Here is a 17,417-nt window from a genome sequence, read left to right as displayed (position 1 = left end):
AAGACTTCCAAACTCTTTACATGAGGACAGTATTATCCTAATTCCAAAACAAGGAAGATACAAATAAGTAGAAGCATATATCATTTTCATGGATTAGAAGAATTAACATAATTAAAATGTCCATACTACCCAAAGCAATCTATAAATTCAACACAATTCCTATTAAGATACCAATGGCATATATTTCACAGATCTAGAACAAATAATCCAAAAATTTATATGGAACCAGAAAGATCCCATACAGCCTCAGCAATCTTGAGAAAGAAAAACAAAGTTGGAGGGATCGCAATACCTGATATCAAACTATAGCCCTGGCTGGTGTGGCTCAGTGGACTGAGTGACATCCTGCAAACTAAAGGGTCACCAGTTTGATTCCCATTCAGGGCACGTGCCTGGGTTGCAGGCCAGGTCTCCAGCAGGGGGGGCATGTGAGAGGCAACTACATATTGGTGTTTCCCTCTCTTTCTCCTTCCCTTCCCCACTCTCTAAAAGTAAAATCTTTTTAAAAAAACTATACTATAAGTACACTGTAATCAAAACAGTCTGGTACTGGCTTAAGAACAGACCAGATCAATGGAATAGAACAGAGTGCCCAGAAAAATCAACGTCTCTATGGTCAACTAATAGTAGACAAAGGAGGCAACATAAGGGTAAAGACAGTGTCTTGAATAAACGGTGTTGGGAGAACTGGACTGGTACATGCAAACAATGAAATTAGATCCACCATTTTACACCATACACCAAAATAAACTCAAAATGGATAAAAGACTTAAATATAAGTTGTGATACCATAAAAAACCTAGAGGAAAACATAGGCAGTAAAATTTCGTATTATCTCAAACAGCAATACTTTTGCCGATATATCTACTAGAGCAAGGGAAATAAAGGGAAAAAAATAAACAAATGGGACTACGTCAAATTAAAATGCTTCTGCATAGCTAAAGAAGCCACCATCAAAATTAAAAGCGAACCAACTGTATAGGAAAACATATTTGTTAACAATATATTGAAAAAGGGTTTAATTTCCAAAATATGTGAAGAACTTACGTAATAACACCAGGAATATAAATAATCCAATTAAAAAACGGACAAAGGGCTCTGGCTGGTGTGCCTCAGTGGATTGAGCGCTGGCCTGCACACCAAAGGGTCACCAGTTTGATTCCCAGTCAGGGCACATGCCTGGGTCACAGGCTGGGTCCCCAGTGTGGGGTGTGCAAGAGGCAACCACACCTTGATGTTTCTCTCCCTCTTTCCCTCCCTTCCCCTCTCTAAAAAAAAATAAATAAAATATTTTTAAAAAATGTACAAAGGACCTAAATAGACACTTCTCAAAGAAATACATACAGAAAGATGCAAATTAAAACCACAATAAAACCTGACCTCATACCAATCAGAATGGCCATCGTTAACAAATCAACAAACAACAAGTGCTGGCAAGGATGTGGAGAAAAGGGAACCCTAGTACACTGTTGGTGGGAATGCACACTGTGGAAAACATGTGGAATTTCCTCAAAAATCTAAAAGTGGAACTGCCTTTTGACCCAGCGATTCCACTGCTAGGAAAATACCCAAAGTATCCTAAAACACCAATTCAAAAGAATTTATGCACCCCCATGTTCACAGCAGCACAATTTACAATAGCCAAGATTTGGAAATAGCCTAAGTGTCCATCAGTAGACGAGTGGACAAAAAAACTGTAGTACATTTACACAATGGAATATTACACAACCGAAAGAAAAAAGGAATTCTTACCTTTTGCCAACATTGATGGAACAGGAAACTATTATACTAAATGAAATAAGCTAGTCAGTGAAAGACAAATACCATATGATTGCACTTATAAGAGGGATCTAATGAACAAAATAATGAGCAAAATAGAAGTAGACACATGGAATCATGGAACAGACTGACAGCTGTAAGATGGAAGAGGCAAGGTGAAGACTGATTGAGGGAAGGTGATAAGATTTGTCAGTCATATATGAGAAACTCACAGACATGGACAACAGTGAGGGGACTGATTACGGAAGTGGGGGGTGAGCTGGGACGAGGGGGGCGAAAGGGGGAAAAGTGGGACAACTATAATAGCATAAAAAATAAATAAACTTTAGTCACCTTCAAAGTACTCTCCATTTGTTGCAATACACCTATGGAGACAGTTTTTCTACTGCTCAAAACAGTTTTGAACTCATCAGTTTTGATGCCTTTTAGTGCTTTTGCTGTTTTTTGTTTCACCTCTTCCACATCGGCAAAACATCTGAGGGCTTTTTACATCCGGGGAAACAAACAAAAAAAGCCACTCAGGGTAAGATCGAGTGAATAGGAAGGGTGGGGCACAAGGGTCACGTCATTTTTGGTCAAAAACTGCTGAACAGTCAACATAGTATGGGCAGGTGTGCTTGTAAATCATCCATCATGAAATGGGCAAACTCATTGAAAGTGTCTTCAAAAAAAATTTACTGAGGCCAAGGCTGCCTCTCATAACAATGACAGGTGGTACATTGATACAGATAGGTTTCTAGAACATTCACCTAGTGGGGAAAGCCTGAACTACAAGGGACCTGCCCTCTAGAAGATAATTCCGGGTATTTTGGGGTCCCCCCTCATATCTGTTGTCCCAGGAGGAAGGGAGGGAGAAAAAAGTAGATGTTATATTTGAATCAATAATGGCTAATCACTTGCCAAATCTGATGAAAGACAGCAAAAATATTCAAGAAGCCCTACAAACCCCAAGCAAGATAAACAGAGAATAATACTAGGTTAAAGGACATGAGTCATATTTATTGGCCAGAATGATTTAAGTCATGCTGTGAAAAATCCTGAAAGTCACAAATTAGTATTCATGTGACCTTCTTGAATACTTCAAGAAAACTCACTCAGAGGACATATATACAAAAAAAAATGCCCTGAGTAAAACTCTGGAGATCGGAATCTATCTGTGTTACCTGGGAAACACCTCACTAAAGAATACCATTAGTGCTGCTGTGAATGTGTGGAGAATTCCCCTCCTGCACTACAGAAAATGAGATATTGACCTACATACACCAAGGTATATCTCTCAGTACACTATGCATATCAGGTTACAAGCAACAAACACCATTAATTTTTTAATAATTATTTTATAAATCAAACTATGCTTTGAGAAGCACATGCAACAAATGAATAGCAACACCTAAAATTTATGTTCATAAAGATGATGTTTCATCAAGGATAATCTAATTTTAGAAAGATACTTTTCACTAAAATGAACATTTCAAATTTATTTTAAAGTAAATTTACGTAAGTATAAAATATAATGAGATTAGTACATACTCTTATATACTACAGCTAGGAGTATAAACTGACACATTTTTTCTTAAAAACCAGTTTGCAATACATATCAAAAGAAAAACAATAGCCCTGACTGGTGTGGCTCAATGAGTTGAGTGTCATCCTGCAAATTGAAAGGTCACCAGTTTGATCCCAGGTCAGGGAACATGCCTGGGTTGTGGACTAGGTCCCCTGGTGGGGGTGTGTGAGAGGCAACCAATTGATGTTTCTCTCACTCTCATTCTCCCTCCTTTCCTCCTCTCTAAAAGATAAATAAAATCTTTTTTTAAAAAAAGAGAAACAATATACAGATTATAATCAAGTAATTCCATTTATGGTAATCTAAGTCTAAAGAAAGAAACATTTGGGCAGATTTTATTCAAAAATGCTCATTGCAATGTTTATGATGATTTGGAAACTAAATGTCTAGAAAAAAAGAGACATTAAATAACTTTGAAAATATTAATGTAATGGTACATAACACTGTCAATAAAACTCAAGATTATAAAAAATTTTTGGCCTTAGAAAAAGCTCAATAGTTTAAACTTTAAGAAAAGGAAATATAAATGTATATGAACACTGATTCCAAATATGCTAAATTAAAAAATTCATACACATACATGGAAAAAACAAAAATTCTCAAAATACTTTTCTCTCTTTGGTGGGAACATAAGTAACTTTACTTTTCTTCTTTATATATTTTTCCAATTTCCAAATTTTAAAAAATTCCTGTAATTTATAAAAACTGAAATCATCCAAAAAATTAAAATACAATTTTAACTTTTATAGTCTCAAATCTTATAATTTATTCAAAATCATTCCATTCTATTTTTACATTAAAGACAGTTTTTCTCTGACCTTAGGGAGGAAGCATTTAGTCTTTCCCCTAAATGATGCTGCCAGTACCCAGTTGCACTGATCTTCCGATCATTCCTTTTTAAAAAAAAATCCTCACCCAAGGATATGTTTTATAGATTCTAGAGAGAGAGGAAGGAAGAGAAACAGAGAAACATTGATGTGAGAGAGAAAAATCAATCAGCTGTCTCTGGTAAGCGCCGGACCAGAGACCAGGAATCAAAGCTGAAACCTAGGTATGTGTCCTGGCAGGGGACTGAGCATGCAACCTTTTGGTACACCAGGACAAGGTCCGACCAACTGAGCCAGCTGGCCAGGGCGGAATGATTATTCTTGATCTTTCTCCTTCTCTTGTTCACTATATCTGATCCCATCAGCAAGCTGTTTATTAAGCAAGCCAATCTCTTCCCCGCCTTGGGACTTTCCCTGGAACACCACTCCCCTTTCCCCTCCGTCGCAGTTTGTTTGTGTCCTTTCTTTGTCCCCCACCCCCAACTCCCATATAGGGCTCTCTCACATGGCACCTCCTCAGAGAACCCTTTCCTGGCCATCCTAACCAAAGATGCTGCTCCTTCCCATGTGATTCTCTACATTTTTACATTCTCCTACTGACTTCAGAGGTTCCATCACTACCTGACATAACATTACACATCTGCTTATTCATATACTATCCATCTCCCATTCTGAACTATTGGCTCGACGGCAGTCCTGTTTGTTTAAACAGTCTGGTGCATAAAAGACACTAAATGAATTAATAAGGTTATTCCTACCTTGAAAAGGTTACATTTACCTTTGCCACTTCTCTTATAACAATGTCTCTGCTCTCATACTCTTTTAATTTATTCTGTGATTCACTGTACTTTGTGATTCTGAAGTCTTTCATCAAAAGTGGAAAATTTCCACGCACATTATCTTTGAATATTGTCTCCTGTTCAGTCTCTATGTTCACCTTCTGAAATTCCTTTGAGATTCATAATGAACTTCTCTACTTTTCTTCTAAGGTTTCTCATTAAACCATTCTGTTTCAAATATTTTATCTTTATGTCTCAGTAATGCAATCTCAATAATTTCCTCATATATATTTCAGTTTACTGATTTTTCTCCCTAGCTGCTATTTCCCATGTTCCCTGAATTTTTAATTACTTCAACAACCATATTATTCACTTCTAAAGGTTGTATTGGATTGTTTTCCAAATCTGCCTAGTATTTTTGAGAATATCTTATCCATTTATTATGCTTTAAGTTTCTTCTATTAAGCCTTTAATAATATCAAATGATTGTTTCATAGTCTTTATCTGGTAGTTTTATCTGAAGCTTTGGAGGGTCTAATATGCTATTTATTCTAGTCTCCAAACTTCATGCGAGATGAACTGCAGTTATGTACTCTCAGGAAGACTTCCCTCCCCCCACCACCCAAGCCCAAGTTGAGACTGATAAGCCTGTGTCTTCAACCTGCATACATAGGTGGATTTCTTTCCTAGTCTACCTTCCACAGACAATATAACTCTTCAAGAGTCATGGCTTTATAAACAGTTCTCAGTACCAATTCACACACATTCAAGGCATCATTTCCTATCCCAATGTGGCCATTAAAGCTTTAGTTACTGAGGCTAATAAATTCCTCAGGGTGGCCTCAGCATGAAGGTTACGTTGCTTATAACTCTGGTAATCAGTTCCTTCTTCTTATTTAGCCCTTAGATATTTCCCTTGCAATTTTGTGAGCCCAGACACGCATTTCAAGATGTTTATAATGTTTCACCCAGCATTTCTAAGGACTTTGTAACAGAAAAGCTTTTAAGTTAAACCGGCCTGTTTCCATATTTCTAAAAATGTTAGTTCCTATTCATTTCTAATTAAAAGTAATCAGAAAGTATTAAAAGATATGTAGGCTTTCAAACAATATCTATCTATTATTGAAAATTTTAACTGGATAAAATAGTTTTTTAACCCAACACGACATTGGAATATGAGTTTATTCTTTTTTTATCAGTTACCGAAGTGAAAATCAGAAATATCCTTTTTAGGTTGAATAAATCCAAGATATGTTGTAGAGGACAACATATGATTACAAAAAGCCTCTTCACCAAAGTTGCCAAAATATGTTACAAACATACTAATTAATCCTCTTGGGCTTTTTTAAAATTTAACAGTACAACATGAATTAATCCTCATGATATATACCTCTCAATCAGGTTTGTAGCAACAATTATCCCCCACTTATGAGTGTGAAAGTGTACCTGTGAGTCACATGACTGTGATCATGTGACAAGTGGATGATAAAGTACAGAATCAAGGCTTCCGATTTCTTGTACAATCAGGAAAAACTTGACTATGATCCAGAGAAGATCAAATATAAATATTTTTTATTAAAATGTAAGTATAACATCACTAGCTATTAGAGAGAGGCAAATCAAAACCACAATGAGACATCACCTCACACCTGTCAGAATGGCCATGGTTAATAAAGCAACAAACAACAAGTGCTGGTAAGGATGTGGAGAAAGGGGGATCCTTCTGCGCTGTTGGTGGGAATGCAGACTGGTGCAGTCACTGTGGAAAACAGTATGGAATTTCCTCAAAAAATTAAAAATACTGCCCTGGCTGGGGTGGGTTAGTGGACTAAGTACCAGCCTCAGAACTGAAAGGTCGCCAGTTCTATTCCCAGTCAGGGCACATGCCTGGGTTGCAGGCCAGGTCCTCAGATGGGGGCATGTGAGAGGCAACAGACTGAAGTACTCTCATACATCGATGTTTCTCTCCCTCTCTTTCTCCCTCCCTTCTCCTCTATCTATAACTAAATAAATAAATAAATAAATACTAATACATAAAATATTTAAAAATATTCGTTTAAAAAATAAAAAACAGAACTGCCTTTTGACTCAGTGAGTCCACTCCTGGGATTACACCCTAGGAATCCCAAAACACCAATTCAAAAGAACCTATGCACCCAATGTTCATAGCAGCACTATTTACAATAGTCAGGTGCTGGAAGCAGCCTAAGTGCCTATCAGTAAATGAGTGGATCAAAAAACTGTGATATATTTACACAATGGAATACTATGAAGCAGAAATAAAGAAGGAGCTCCTGCCTTTTGCCACAGCATGGATGAACCTGGAGGCTATTATGCTAAGTAAGCCCATCAATGAAAGACAAATACTATATAATCTCACTTACAAAACTAATCTAATGAACAAAATAAACTAACGAGCAAAATAGAACTAGAGACATAAAAACACAGAACAGATTGACATCAGGCAGACAGGAATAGAGAGGGGGATAATGGTGGAAAGAAGAAGGGACTAGACAAAGAACATGTATGAATGACCCATGGACATGGACAACGGTGTGGGGATTGACTGTGGGAGCAGGGGGCCGGCTGGGCGGAGGAGGACAAACAGGGAAAAATTGGGACAACTGCAACATAAAAACAACAAATAAAAAAATAAATATTTAAGAAAAGCATTTGTATACTAGTTATTATATGAACATATATAGGTAATGTTTCAAAATATAGACTTGTTTTATTTTTACAATATTTTAGAACAAATATATAAAAGAAATGACAAATTTGAACTCTAACCTCTTTTAAAATTCTCCTACTCCATCTTCCTTTTTTCCTATTTCTCTTCCTAAATCAAAGATTTGAGGGAGCTGAGATTTCATATCTTTTTTACTCTATATATATTTGTGAAGATTTTCAAATACATGATTATTTAAAGAAAACCACACCCTAGACAAATTTAATTTTAGTTACACAATCAGAAAACTTTATAAATCCCCCAATTTTTAAAATGTAATTATCAACTAAATCAGGTATTAAGGAGAAAAGTATACACAAATGACACATATTTCTAAGGGAAACATTATTAATGAACCAGGTTATAAATGGACACAATATTAAGTGCCTGACCCACAGCACTTTACTTTTATGAAATATCCAGGAAAGTATGTCATCCTCTAAACATACACAACAGAAACTCTCAAAGGCTTTTCCTCCTCCCAATAATTGCTAGCTCTACATCACTAAGAGACGTTAAATTAAACAAATGTATCTGCGGCAGATCTCTGTGTGATTTTCCTCTGAGACCTTAATCCACCTGGAATATACCATTATTTTAAATAGGAAAACAAAAGCCTCTTGTTTAAAGTTTTTTTCTTTTGCTATGTATTTTTACCAACAGTTAAAAAGCAAAAGCATAAATATTTATTTGCCATTAACTTTATTTTAAACTTCATTTCTTCATTTCACATAATTTTCATTGTGACATTAGGATTTAAAAGTTATAATGATGAAACTCATTTCCCACACACTAGGATTAAATATTTTCATTTTAAAATTAAAAATAAAACACATGTAACACTTTATATCCCTGTCTTAACATTACAGGATTAAAATAGAAAACCTGCAGCTGTTGATCTCACTATCAATTGCTATGGAGATTTAATCATATTCCTTTAAAGTTCTGTCAGAAAGACACTAGCCAATCTGTCAAGCAGCACAAGATTAAATGGATAGAGTCTAAAAGAAATCAACCTCAGTATCGACAACAACAAAACTTTCATAAACTTTGGTTCACTCTCTTGTATCCTTTTTAAGTTTTCACAATTATGGGGGATTCATCAAAACATATTTTCCAGTATTACAAAGAGTAGGTCCTCTTATCCATCACTTTTCAACTTTTTTTACTCTGGAATGGTCTTAAGGAAAGTTGCTCCCCATGTAAAACCCTCCTTTTGAGTGTGCTCAGAGTTTTTTATGACTGACACACAGCTACTGCAACTGTAAGTTATGAGCACTTACAGGCCATAACTCCCTTTTGCTCCTATTGATTCAAGACATGCCAAATTTGCAATACCGCGGCCCAATCTCTAATTTTATAAGTGAGTCACCTGAGGCCAGACAGGTTAAACAGCATATTCAAGAGCACCACAAGGTGAAATCACCAGAGTTAGAGCATATACTCTATCCCAGATGTTTTCTTCCCAACCTCCAATTTGTTCATTATATTATGCTGCCCTCTAAATTCACTGCTATGGAAAAACTGAGTTAGCCAGCCCAGAGTATGAGTTATTCTACATTAGTGAATTTTTCAGGTCCCTAGATACTCTATAAATACCAAAACTTTAAAAAGTTATTAATCCTTTTTGGTAGAAACCTTCCAAAAGTGAAAAGGCACAAATGCAGATTCTTTTAATGTTCTCGTGGAATGACTCTGACATTCTTTTAATTCTTGCTTAAGGACAAGATCATGTGCCTCATGAGTATTTTCCCTTTACTGCTACTGGTCTTCCTTGTGTTCATTCTGGATCCCTCAGCGAACTATACCATTTTACTGTCCTCATTCAATTCCTATTCTATTGCAGGGAGAACATGAAAATAGTGACATTATAGAGTCAGTGGGTAGAAGTAGGTGAATTAAAATGGCAGAAAAGAGAGAAATTAAAAAATAAAATGGCAGAGAAAAATGGGCATTATTTTCCAGACTTCTTAATCATCATTTCTATCAGCTGTAGTGCTATGACATTAGAGCCAACTCATCTGCACAGACCTTTGGCCTCCACATTAAGAAGCAAAGGTTACTGCTATCTTTTTTGAGCTTCTGCTGCCATTTCTTGCTTCTGCCCGTGTGCTTTCAACATGTAATCCCCTTATCCTCACCAGTCTAGTCAACTAAATAGTGGGAACCAACTTATTTCTAGGCTTATTAAAAATATGTCAAAATATTTTAAATTCCAGAGGAAAACTTGAGGAATTCTCTCTTTACAATATACACATATGTCAGCATGAACTTTGATTTAGATATTCAGGTTCTTTTATATTTTTGCTTGCCTCTGAGTTCTGATAGTTCCAATTTCTGGGTAAGTGACCTCTGGAAAAGTCAGTAAAACTTCTGAGAAGTTTTTATCTCTAAGAAGTATTTATCTCTAAGTCTATTTCATATGAATCCCTATAAAAATTCCTCAAAATAAAGTGCTTACAATGAGCATAGGGACCTAAAACTGAGCTTTCAACACTCTAAACCAATGCTTCTCAAACTTGAATGTGCATACAAATCCCTTGGAAATGTTGTGAAAATGAAGATTCTGACTCAGGAGGTCTGAGGTTGGGCCCAGGATTCTGCATTTTTAATCAATTGACATGTGATACGAATATTCTAGCTCCACATTCTACACTTTGAGTTACAGAGCTATAGAACACGTACCTTTTTCCCTGTCCCTCCTGTTTCTAAGTCCTCACTCCCCTGCTTTTTCCTTTTCTTGCTTTACCCTGTTTCTTGCACCCAGTCTGCCAAGAGTAACTCTTTAGGCCTGTATGCAGTCCTTGGAAATATAAAGGTTCCCAATCTGTAACATAAGCTATAAAACTCAGAGTACAGAAGGGTCAAAACACTTCAATAGTCATAAGCTTTCTCTGAATGTGACCAAAAATAATAAAATCAATATAAATGATATAATTTTTAGGGTGTAGTTATTTTGATTTACTTCTTAGTAATATTTTCCTTCTTAATAGAAAGTAAAAACCTGTTACTCACCTGAAGATTCAATAACATTCAATAACTGAGCTGCTATTTATAAACAGAATGAAGGTACTTGTATTAATCCTTATAACCTGTTAATAATATGTCTTTTTTGGTCTACTCGAAAATTATTAGAAAATCTATTACCAAGTGTGCCTAATCCTCAAGAGATCAGCATTCTAATGAATTAATATTGGAACATATATGCCTTATAATCTTATATAAATTCCACTTATAGGTGCATTATTCTGTCAAATGGCCCATAAATCTCATAGGAACCATTGGATTTAGAATGAACCCTGTAATATAATACATGCTAGCATTCATATGGAAAAAGAAACGTTCTTACCAAAAGACACTATGCACCTAATCAACAAGCAGTAGTCTCATTTTACAGTGGGGAAACCTGAAGCATATCCAGGTTACACAACCTACTGAGCACAGTGCGACAGAATATGAAACACTTAACTTTAAAACCTATCTTACAATCACTACATGCTACAGGTCAAAAATAGTTAAACTTCCTTTTAGGTACAGGAACTAATTCTTTAAATCAAAATTATGTAAAACAGCTGGCTTCTCAGTAACATTTAGAAATACGGTTTCTGTATAACATTAGTCTCTTGCCAATAAAACGAACAACAGTGTAAGTGGAATACAATTCTGTGGTATAGTTTTCTCCCAGGGAAACTGAAGCAGATGATTCCACTCCATTAAACCAGACAACAGTGCATTCTAGTGGCCAAAGGAGGGCATAATCAGAAATGTCTTAGGGACTCTGGACTAAAACAATTAAAATCTAGAAGCTAATAAAAATTTATAAATAATGTATGAATTGCTGTAGACTCATAAAAATTTGCATTTAAGATTAAAATAAAGATATAAGAAAAATATTACCCAAAAGCTCCAGTCACCACTCCAGTTATGTAAATGTGGCCCCTGTTTTTTAGCTGACACTATATTATTCTCATCCACAACTGGACTAGAATTTTCCTCTAATTCTTCCTGTGACTCGATGGCAAAGCTTGCATCTTCTTCATTTATTACCTGGAAACAAGTATCAATCAATTTAAGTCACTTATTGAGAAATGCCCATTTTAAAAAGAAAAGAGTCAATGTTCAAACTATGTAAATTATCTTGAAAAGGACAATATTTAAGCTTTTAGAAAACAGTAATTAGTATGATTTTGCTTCCATAGTTCATACAGGTACACATAAAACAAGTATTTTCCAACTACTATTATTTGTTGGGTACTTTATTTGGCACTATGGATTCAAAAGTGAATAAAACAAAGTCCTTACTCTCCAGTAGTTCAGTCAGCTAGAGGGATAATTAAACAGAAAAAAGAAGAAGAAGAAGAAGAAGAAGAAGAAGAAGAGGAGGAGGAGGAAGAAGAGGAAGAGGAAGAGGAAGAGGAAGAAGAAGAAGAAGAAGAAGAAGAAGAAGGAGAAGGAGAAGGAGAAGGAGAAGGAGAAGGAGAAGAAGAAGAAGAAGAAGAAGAAGAACTGGCTGGTGTAGCTCAGTGGATTGAAAGCGGGCTGCGAACCAAAGTGCTGCAGGTTCGATTCCCAGTCAGGGTACATGCCTGGGTTGCAGGCCATGACCCCCAGCAACCGCACATTGATGTTTCTCTCTCTCTCTATCTCCCTCCTTTCCTCTCTAAAAAAATAAATAAATAAAAATCTTTAAAAAAAAAAAAAGAAGAAGAAGGGAGTGACAATTGGTTCAACCTCTTTGGAGAATAATATTCAATGCCTAGTAGAGTCTTAGGGTATATATACTAAAACATGGCAATTTAATGGGTTCATGGAGTCAGCCATGTTTTTAATACTAAAAAACTGCAAATAACCTTACTGTCCATTGGTAAGGAAACTGATATATTAATTCTGGTTTATTAAAAACAATAAAGTTAAAATAAATGAATCGATGTCTCAACCAGGCATTGGCCCCTAATATATAGAGTGGTCAGGGGAAAGGCTATACCCCATGCAAGATATGGGCCCATCAGGTGGTTACTCATGAAAGAGCAATTATGGAGTCAAAAAAAAGAGTAGAGTAGGGGAGGTGTAGAGGTGGAGGGGGAGCAGCCAAGACAAGAGCACATAGCTCTGCTGCTGCTGCTGCTGCTGCCACCTATTCTCTGTTTAACAAAAATCCTGATCAGGGTTACAGGGAAAAAGCTCCCAGGGCACCTGTGTGGCACAGCAAAGGGTTAATTCAAACTCTACTTAGTCTTGGGGCTTGAACGCTACAGAGTAACCACTGGCATGGGAAGCAACTACCCCAATAATGTCCATAAGTTGTCCACAGGCTTCTGATATGAGAAACTACCTCCTCAGCTCCATACTATATGCCATTAGAGCAGCAAGTACTGCCAGCATACTGGACTCTGTGGGAAAGGGTCCACAGACAAAGCCTGTGATCCTCCATTGCCAGGGACTACTTATGCCTTCCATCCTGAAAGCAATACCTTGCAACCGCCTACAGGAGGACATGGCCTTCCTTGTCCTCATTCCCTTATTTTCTTTTTTTTAAGATTTTATGTATTTATTTTCAGAAAAAGAGAGGGAGAGAAACATCAATGTGTGGTTGCCTCTTGCACACCCGCTACTGGGGACCTGGCCTACAACCCAGGCATGTGCCCTGCCTGGTAATCAAACCAGCGACCCTTTGGTTCACAGGCCATTGCTCAATCCACTGAGCCACCCAGCCAGGGCCTTCGCTCCCTTATCAGATGTCATGGTATCGGAAGAGGTTAGCTCTTTTCTAAACCCCTTGATTACCTGAGGAGCAACTTGGGTTCAACTGAGTAAACAGCAATAGCAGTTTGTACTCTTCAAACTCCTATTTGAAGTTTAATGGACAAATTTGCTGTGGGGTGGACAGCATCACCACCATGGCACATGATGAAACTCACTGGAGACCTACTGCCTTGTATCCCTTAACCAGGATGTCCCTGATGAAGGAAAGAACCCAAGAGTCAACACGACTGGCTGAGCTTCCCACAGTCAACTTAACAGTGAATACGCTAGTCAACAACTGGAGCCATCGGCACATTTTTACAGATTCTTGGGTCATTGCCTAAGAGTTGTGACCTCTGAGGTAAAGAAGTCTGGTGCTTTCCAGATACTCAAAATATAAACCAAGGTCACGCATTTCTCTACATATAGTAAAGCTATAACAACAGCTGTTGCCAACATACTCTTATCCCCATCAGAGTTCCAAACATTACTCATAGTGACCAAGGCACTCATTTTATTTCTCAAAATCATCACTGGGATCTTGAACAAGGCATTCAAGGGAACTGTCATCTTCCTTACTAGCTTCAGGTTACAGGTCCCACAGAGAGCCATGATGGCTTACATAAGCAAGTTCAAATTCAACTAAATGAAAAATGGTACATTTCCGTCATCAAACATCAGGGGTGAATAAGGAGTCTCATTCGATTTTTCTTTGTTTGCCTGCTGACAGCTTTTAAGCCTTACCCCTCCTTCTTCCTCTTCTGTCCCTCAAATGGGCATGTTGGTGAGAAAGCCTGGGTGCTCTTCCCTTTGGTGTGGGTAGGAGAGGCAACCAGGCAAGTCCTCTCCACTCACACTGGACCCCACCTTCTAATCACAAAAAAACCTGGGGCCAGTCTCCTTTCCTTGCCCTTTCAAGTCATTTCAGATCTGCTTGAGACTGCCCTGTTCTTCCCTTTTCATTATGTGACTACATAAGTAATAAGCCTTTATAAATGAGTAATAAACCTCTTCATATCTTCATGGCGTATGTGTTTGGCATCATCACTTTCTATATCCAAATCAAATTCTGGCTTTGTAGAGTGGCCACCACAGAATCCTATCTCCCTAACTTATTTAGCAGTGTGGTCATTGGCTGTCACACAATCTCTCTAAATCTCTTTTCTTCACTCTACAGCAGGGGTACTAATTCTGTCTAGTCTAGACAATAAGCTCTTGGAGAGCATGTCTTGTCTGCGTTGCTCACCATCTTATCCCAAACACCCAGTGCCAGAGACATACCTGGGTGCGTGAAAGTAGGTTTACAGTTGTGAGTACACAAAACAGTTTATTCTTACGTATTTATTATTATATTATTTATTTGCATTATTTGTCTTATTATTGTTATCACTTCATATCTTTACTTATGATTTATCTTTTAGGTAATGATGCAAGTAATTTAACTTACTGTGTCCACCCTTGTAATTGAATGAGTAACTGATTAGGTTCATGAATATCTATCTTTCCTATTTCATAGTAATGTGTTGAGAATCAACTGAGATAGTACATTCATCATTTGTTCATTCAACAACTATCTGAGGGCTTCCACCGTTTTTGCAAACTGTAAAATGTTACTCAAACGTATTGCACCGGTTGCAATTCTCTAAAAGTAAAATATATACACAAAACCAACGTAAAAGTAATGAAGACAGTGTCCTGCAACAAAAGTTTCACTCTGAAGCTTAACCAACAAGTTCTTCCGTTTACCAAAGAAGGTACTAAACAAAACTAGTTGAAACCAAAGTCGTGGTCGACAGCACAGTGATTTAAACTCTCTAGTCTGAGCCCTTTAATCAAGGGCTGACAGTTCAGGGAAGTGGGTGAGACTGGACCAACGTGATATGGGCCAGAATCACGGCCTCGGAGCCTGAGTCAGCGGGATCCGAGGCTGAGACTTCAGGAGTAGGACAGTTCGGGACCACATTCCCGCACTCTGCGCCCACAGAGATGCAGACCTTCCCGCCGTGGCCCCGAGGGCACAGGCTCGCAGGAAGCACAGGAAACCGTTTCCTTGGTAACAACTTTCCACAATACTCCAAAAAGCACCAAGAAAAGGAAAGGGAAAAATGAATTACCATAATGCGAAAGGATTCAAACAACCGTCGCGAAGAGAACTGGTAAACCACCATTTGGGGGCCCGACCCAGCGAGGCGCCACTTACCTGACGGACAGTCAGAGGGCCCTCCATCGCGGCTCCCTCCGCCGCCCGCCACGGTACCGCGCACGCGCGCCCGAGGGGAGGGGGCGACCTACCCCGCGCCGGGCGCCCACCTCCCGCAGGCCTCGCCTGCCCGCCCGCTGGCCTCCGAGGGCCACCTTGGGTCCTGCCTGCGGGCCTCGCGCCCTCTGGCGGCAGCTGAGGACCCCTACCTTTCGCTAGCTCCTGATGTACTGTTGATTTGTTAGCCTGGAAGTCAGTCTTTACTAGGGGTCTGGATGAGCCTGCCCTTCCCTACCTACCTACCAGCCTCCAATTCCTGTACCTACCGTGAAATGGCTTCCAGGCACAAGTCACTCCTCTCTAAGCCCCTTCTCTGCTGGAATACATACCCTGCTCCAACAGGCGCAAAAGTGAGTGCACCACAGTCTTGTTCCTTTAATCCCTTCCTTGAAGTTACTGACAAAGAATAGTGCAAATCTTGAAATGCAGCTATAAAAGACATTGTAGAACAAAGACATTCTAGAACAATTTAGGGAAGATTGAATATGAAATGTATATTAGAGTTGTTTTTATGGAATAATTAATGACCTATGGATAAATTTATAGATATTCATTTATGGATAATTCTTTGTGGTTATGTTGGAGAATATATTTATTGTTAGAAAATTTCTGTTCTAGTAAGTATTTAGGAGTGAAATGTTATGAAGTCTGCAACTTGACTGCAAATGTTTCAACAAAAAAAGATGCCATTGACTGAATGGGCCACGTACCACCCCCATCCCCCGGAAATTCATGTGTTCACACATAATCCTCTCTCTCTATGTGAGGACAGTGAGAAGACTGCATTCTACAAATAGCGAATAGCACGTGGCTCTCACCAGACACCAGATCTGCAGGTGTCTTGATGTCAGACGTCCCAACTGCAGAATCTTGAGAAAAAAATGTTTGTTGTTTAAGCCACCCCATCTGTGGTATTTTTCCGTATACCAGCCTGAGTAGACTAAAACTAGATAGATGATAGATAGATAGATAGATAGAATGAATACCACTGTTCAATGATATTTTTTCTATTTTTGTATGTTTGAAAATAATAATAATGTAATGATGAGGAGAGTCAAATCCAGTTCTACAAAAAGTCGAATATGGGGTGTATTTTTAAAATATATATTACATGCTAAATGACAAGTAACCTAATAAGATATTCAAGAAAGGATAAGCTCTTGTCCTTGTGCTGTAAAACTTACCATAAGCTGTGTTTTTCTTCACTGTTGTGTACAAGAACAGGCTGAAGAAAAAATAACTGCCTATTCTTGAACTGGAAACCATACCAAGAATTCTATTGTACTTTGAATTGAAAGAGTTTAATAGTGCCAGTATCTTTGTAATGGTTCACGATGAATGTGGTCATTATGTAAAGTATTTTAAAAGTATTTCAAAAAACTTTTAACTTGAAACAAATTCAAACTTACAGAAAAGTTGCAAATATGTACAATAATCTTTTCCCTAAACCATTTGAGAGCAAACTATCAACACTGTCCCTTCTAAACTCTGAATACCTTATTAATATTTCCTACATATGAGCACATTTTCCTAATACATAAATAAATAATAATATATTAAAATTATGATAAAAATTGGAAAATTAACATTATATTGCTACCTTCTAATTCTCACATCCCATTAAGTTCCACCACTCATCCCAATAATTTCCTTTATAGCAAAAGAACCTCACCCCAAATCACGTTACAATTAGTTTCCATATCTCCTTCAGTGTGGAAAAAATGCTCCCCCCAGG

General features: G+C 37.7%; 1 protein-coding gene across 1 annotated transcript in view; it reads right to left on the bottom strand.

Annotated features, from left to right (window-relative positions):
• The window catches only part of GRAMD1C (GRAM domain containing 1C), a 101,923-nt gene extending 86,254 nt beyond the window's left edge, over window positions 1-15,669 (bottom strand). Inside the window, exons 1-2 of the mRNA XM_045852068.1 lie at window positions 15,623-15,669; window positions 11,578-11,727 (exon numbers count right to left, since the gene is read on the bottom strand). Coding sequence (XP_045708024.1) covers window positions 11,578-11,727; window positions 15,623-15,649 — 177 coding nt within the window. The 5' untranslated portion in view covers window positions 15,650-15,669. The remainder of the gene's footprint in view (window positions 1-11,577; window positions 11,728-15,622) is intronic.
• Between the last annotated feature and the right edge of the window lie 1,748 nt (window positions 15,670-17,417).

Source organism: Phyllostomus hastatus, unplaced genomic scaffold (genome assembly GCF_019186645.2).
Source record: "Phyllostomus hastatus isolate PE091 unplaced genomic scaffold, TTU_PhHast_1.1 phas_contig_86, whole genome shotgun sequence".
NCBI lineage: Eukaryota > Metazoa > Chordata > Mammalia > Chiroptera > Phyllostomidae > Phyllostomus > Phyllostomus hastatus.
Note: the sequence above shows the minus strand (reverse complement) of the source record. Positions and strands in the feature narration are given on the sequence as shown.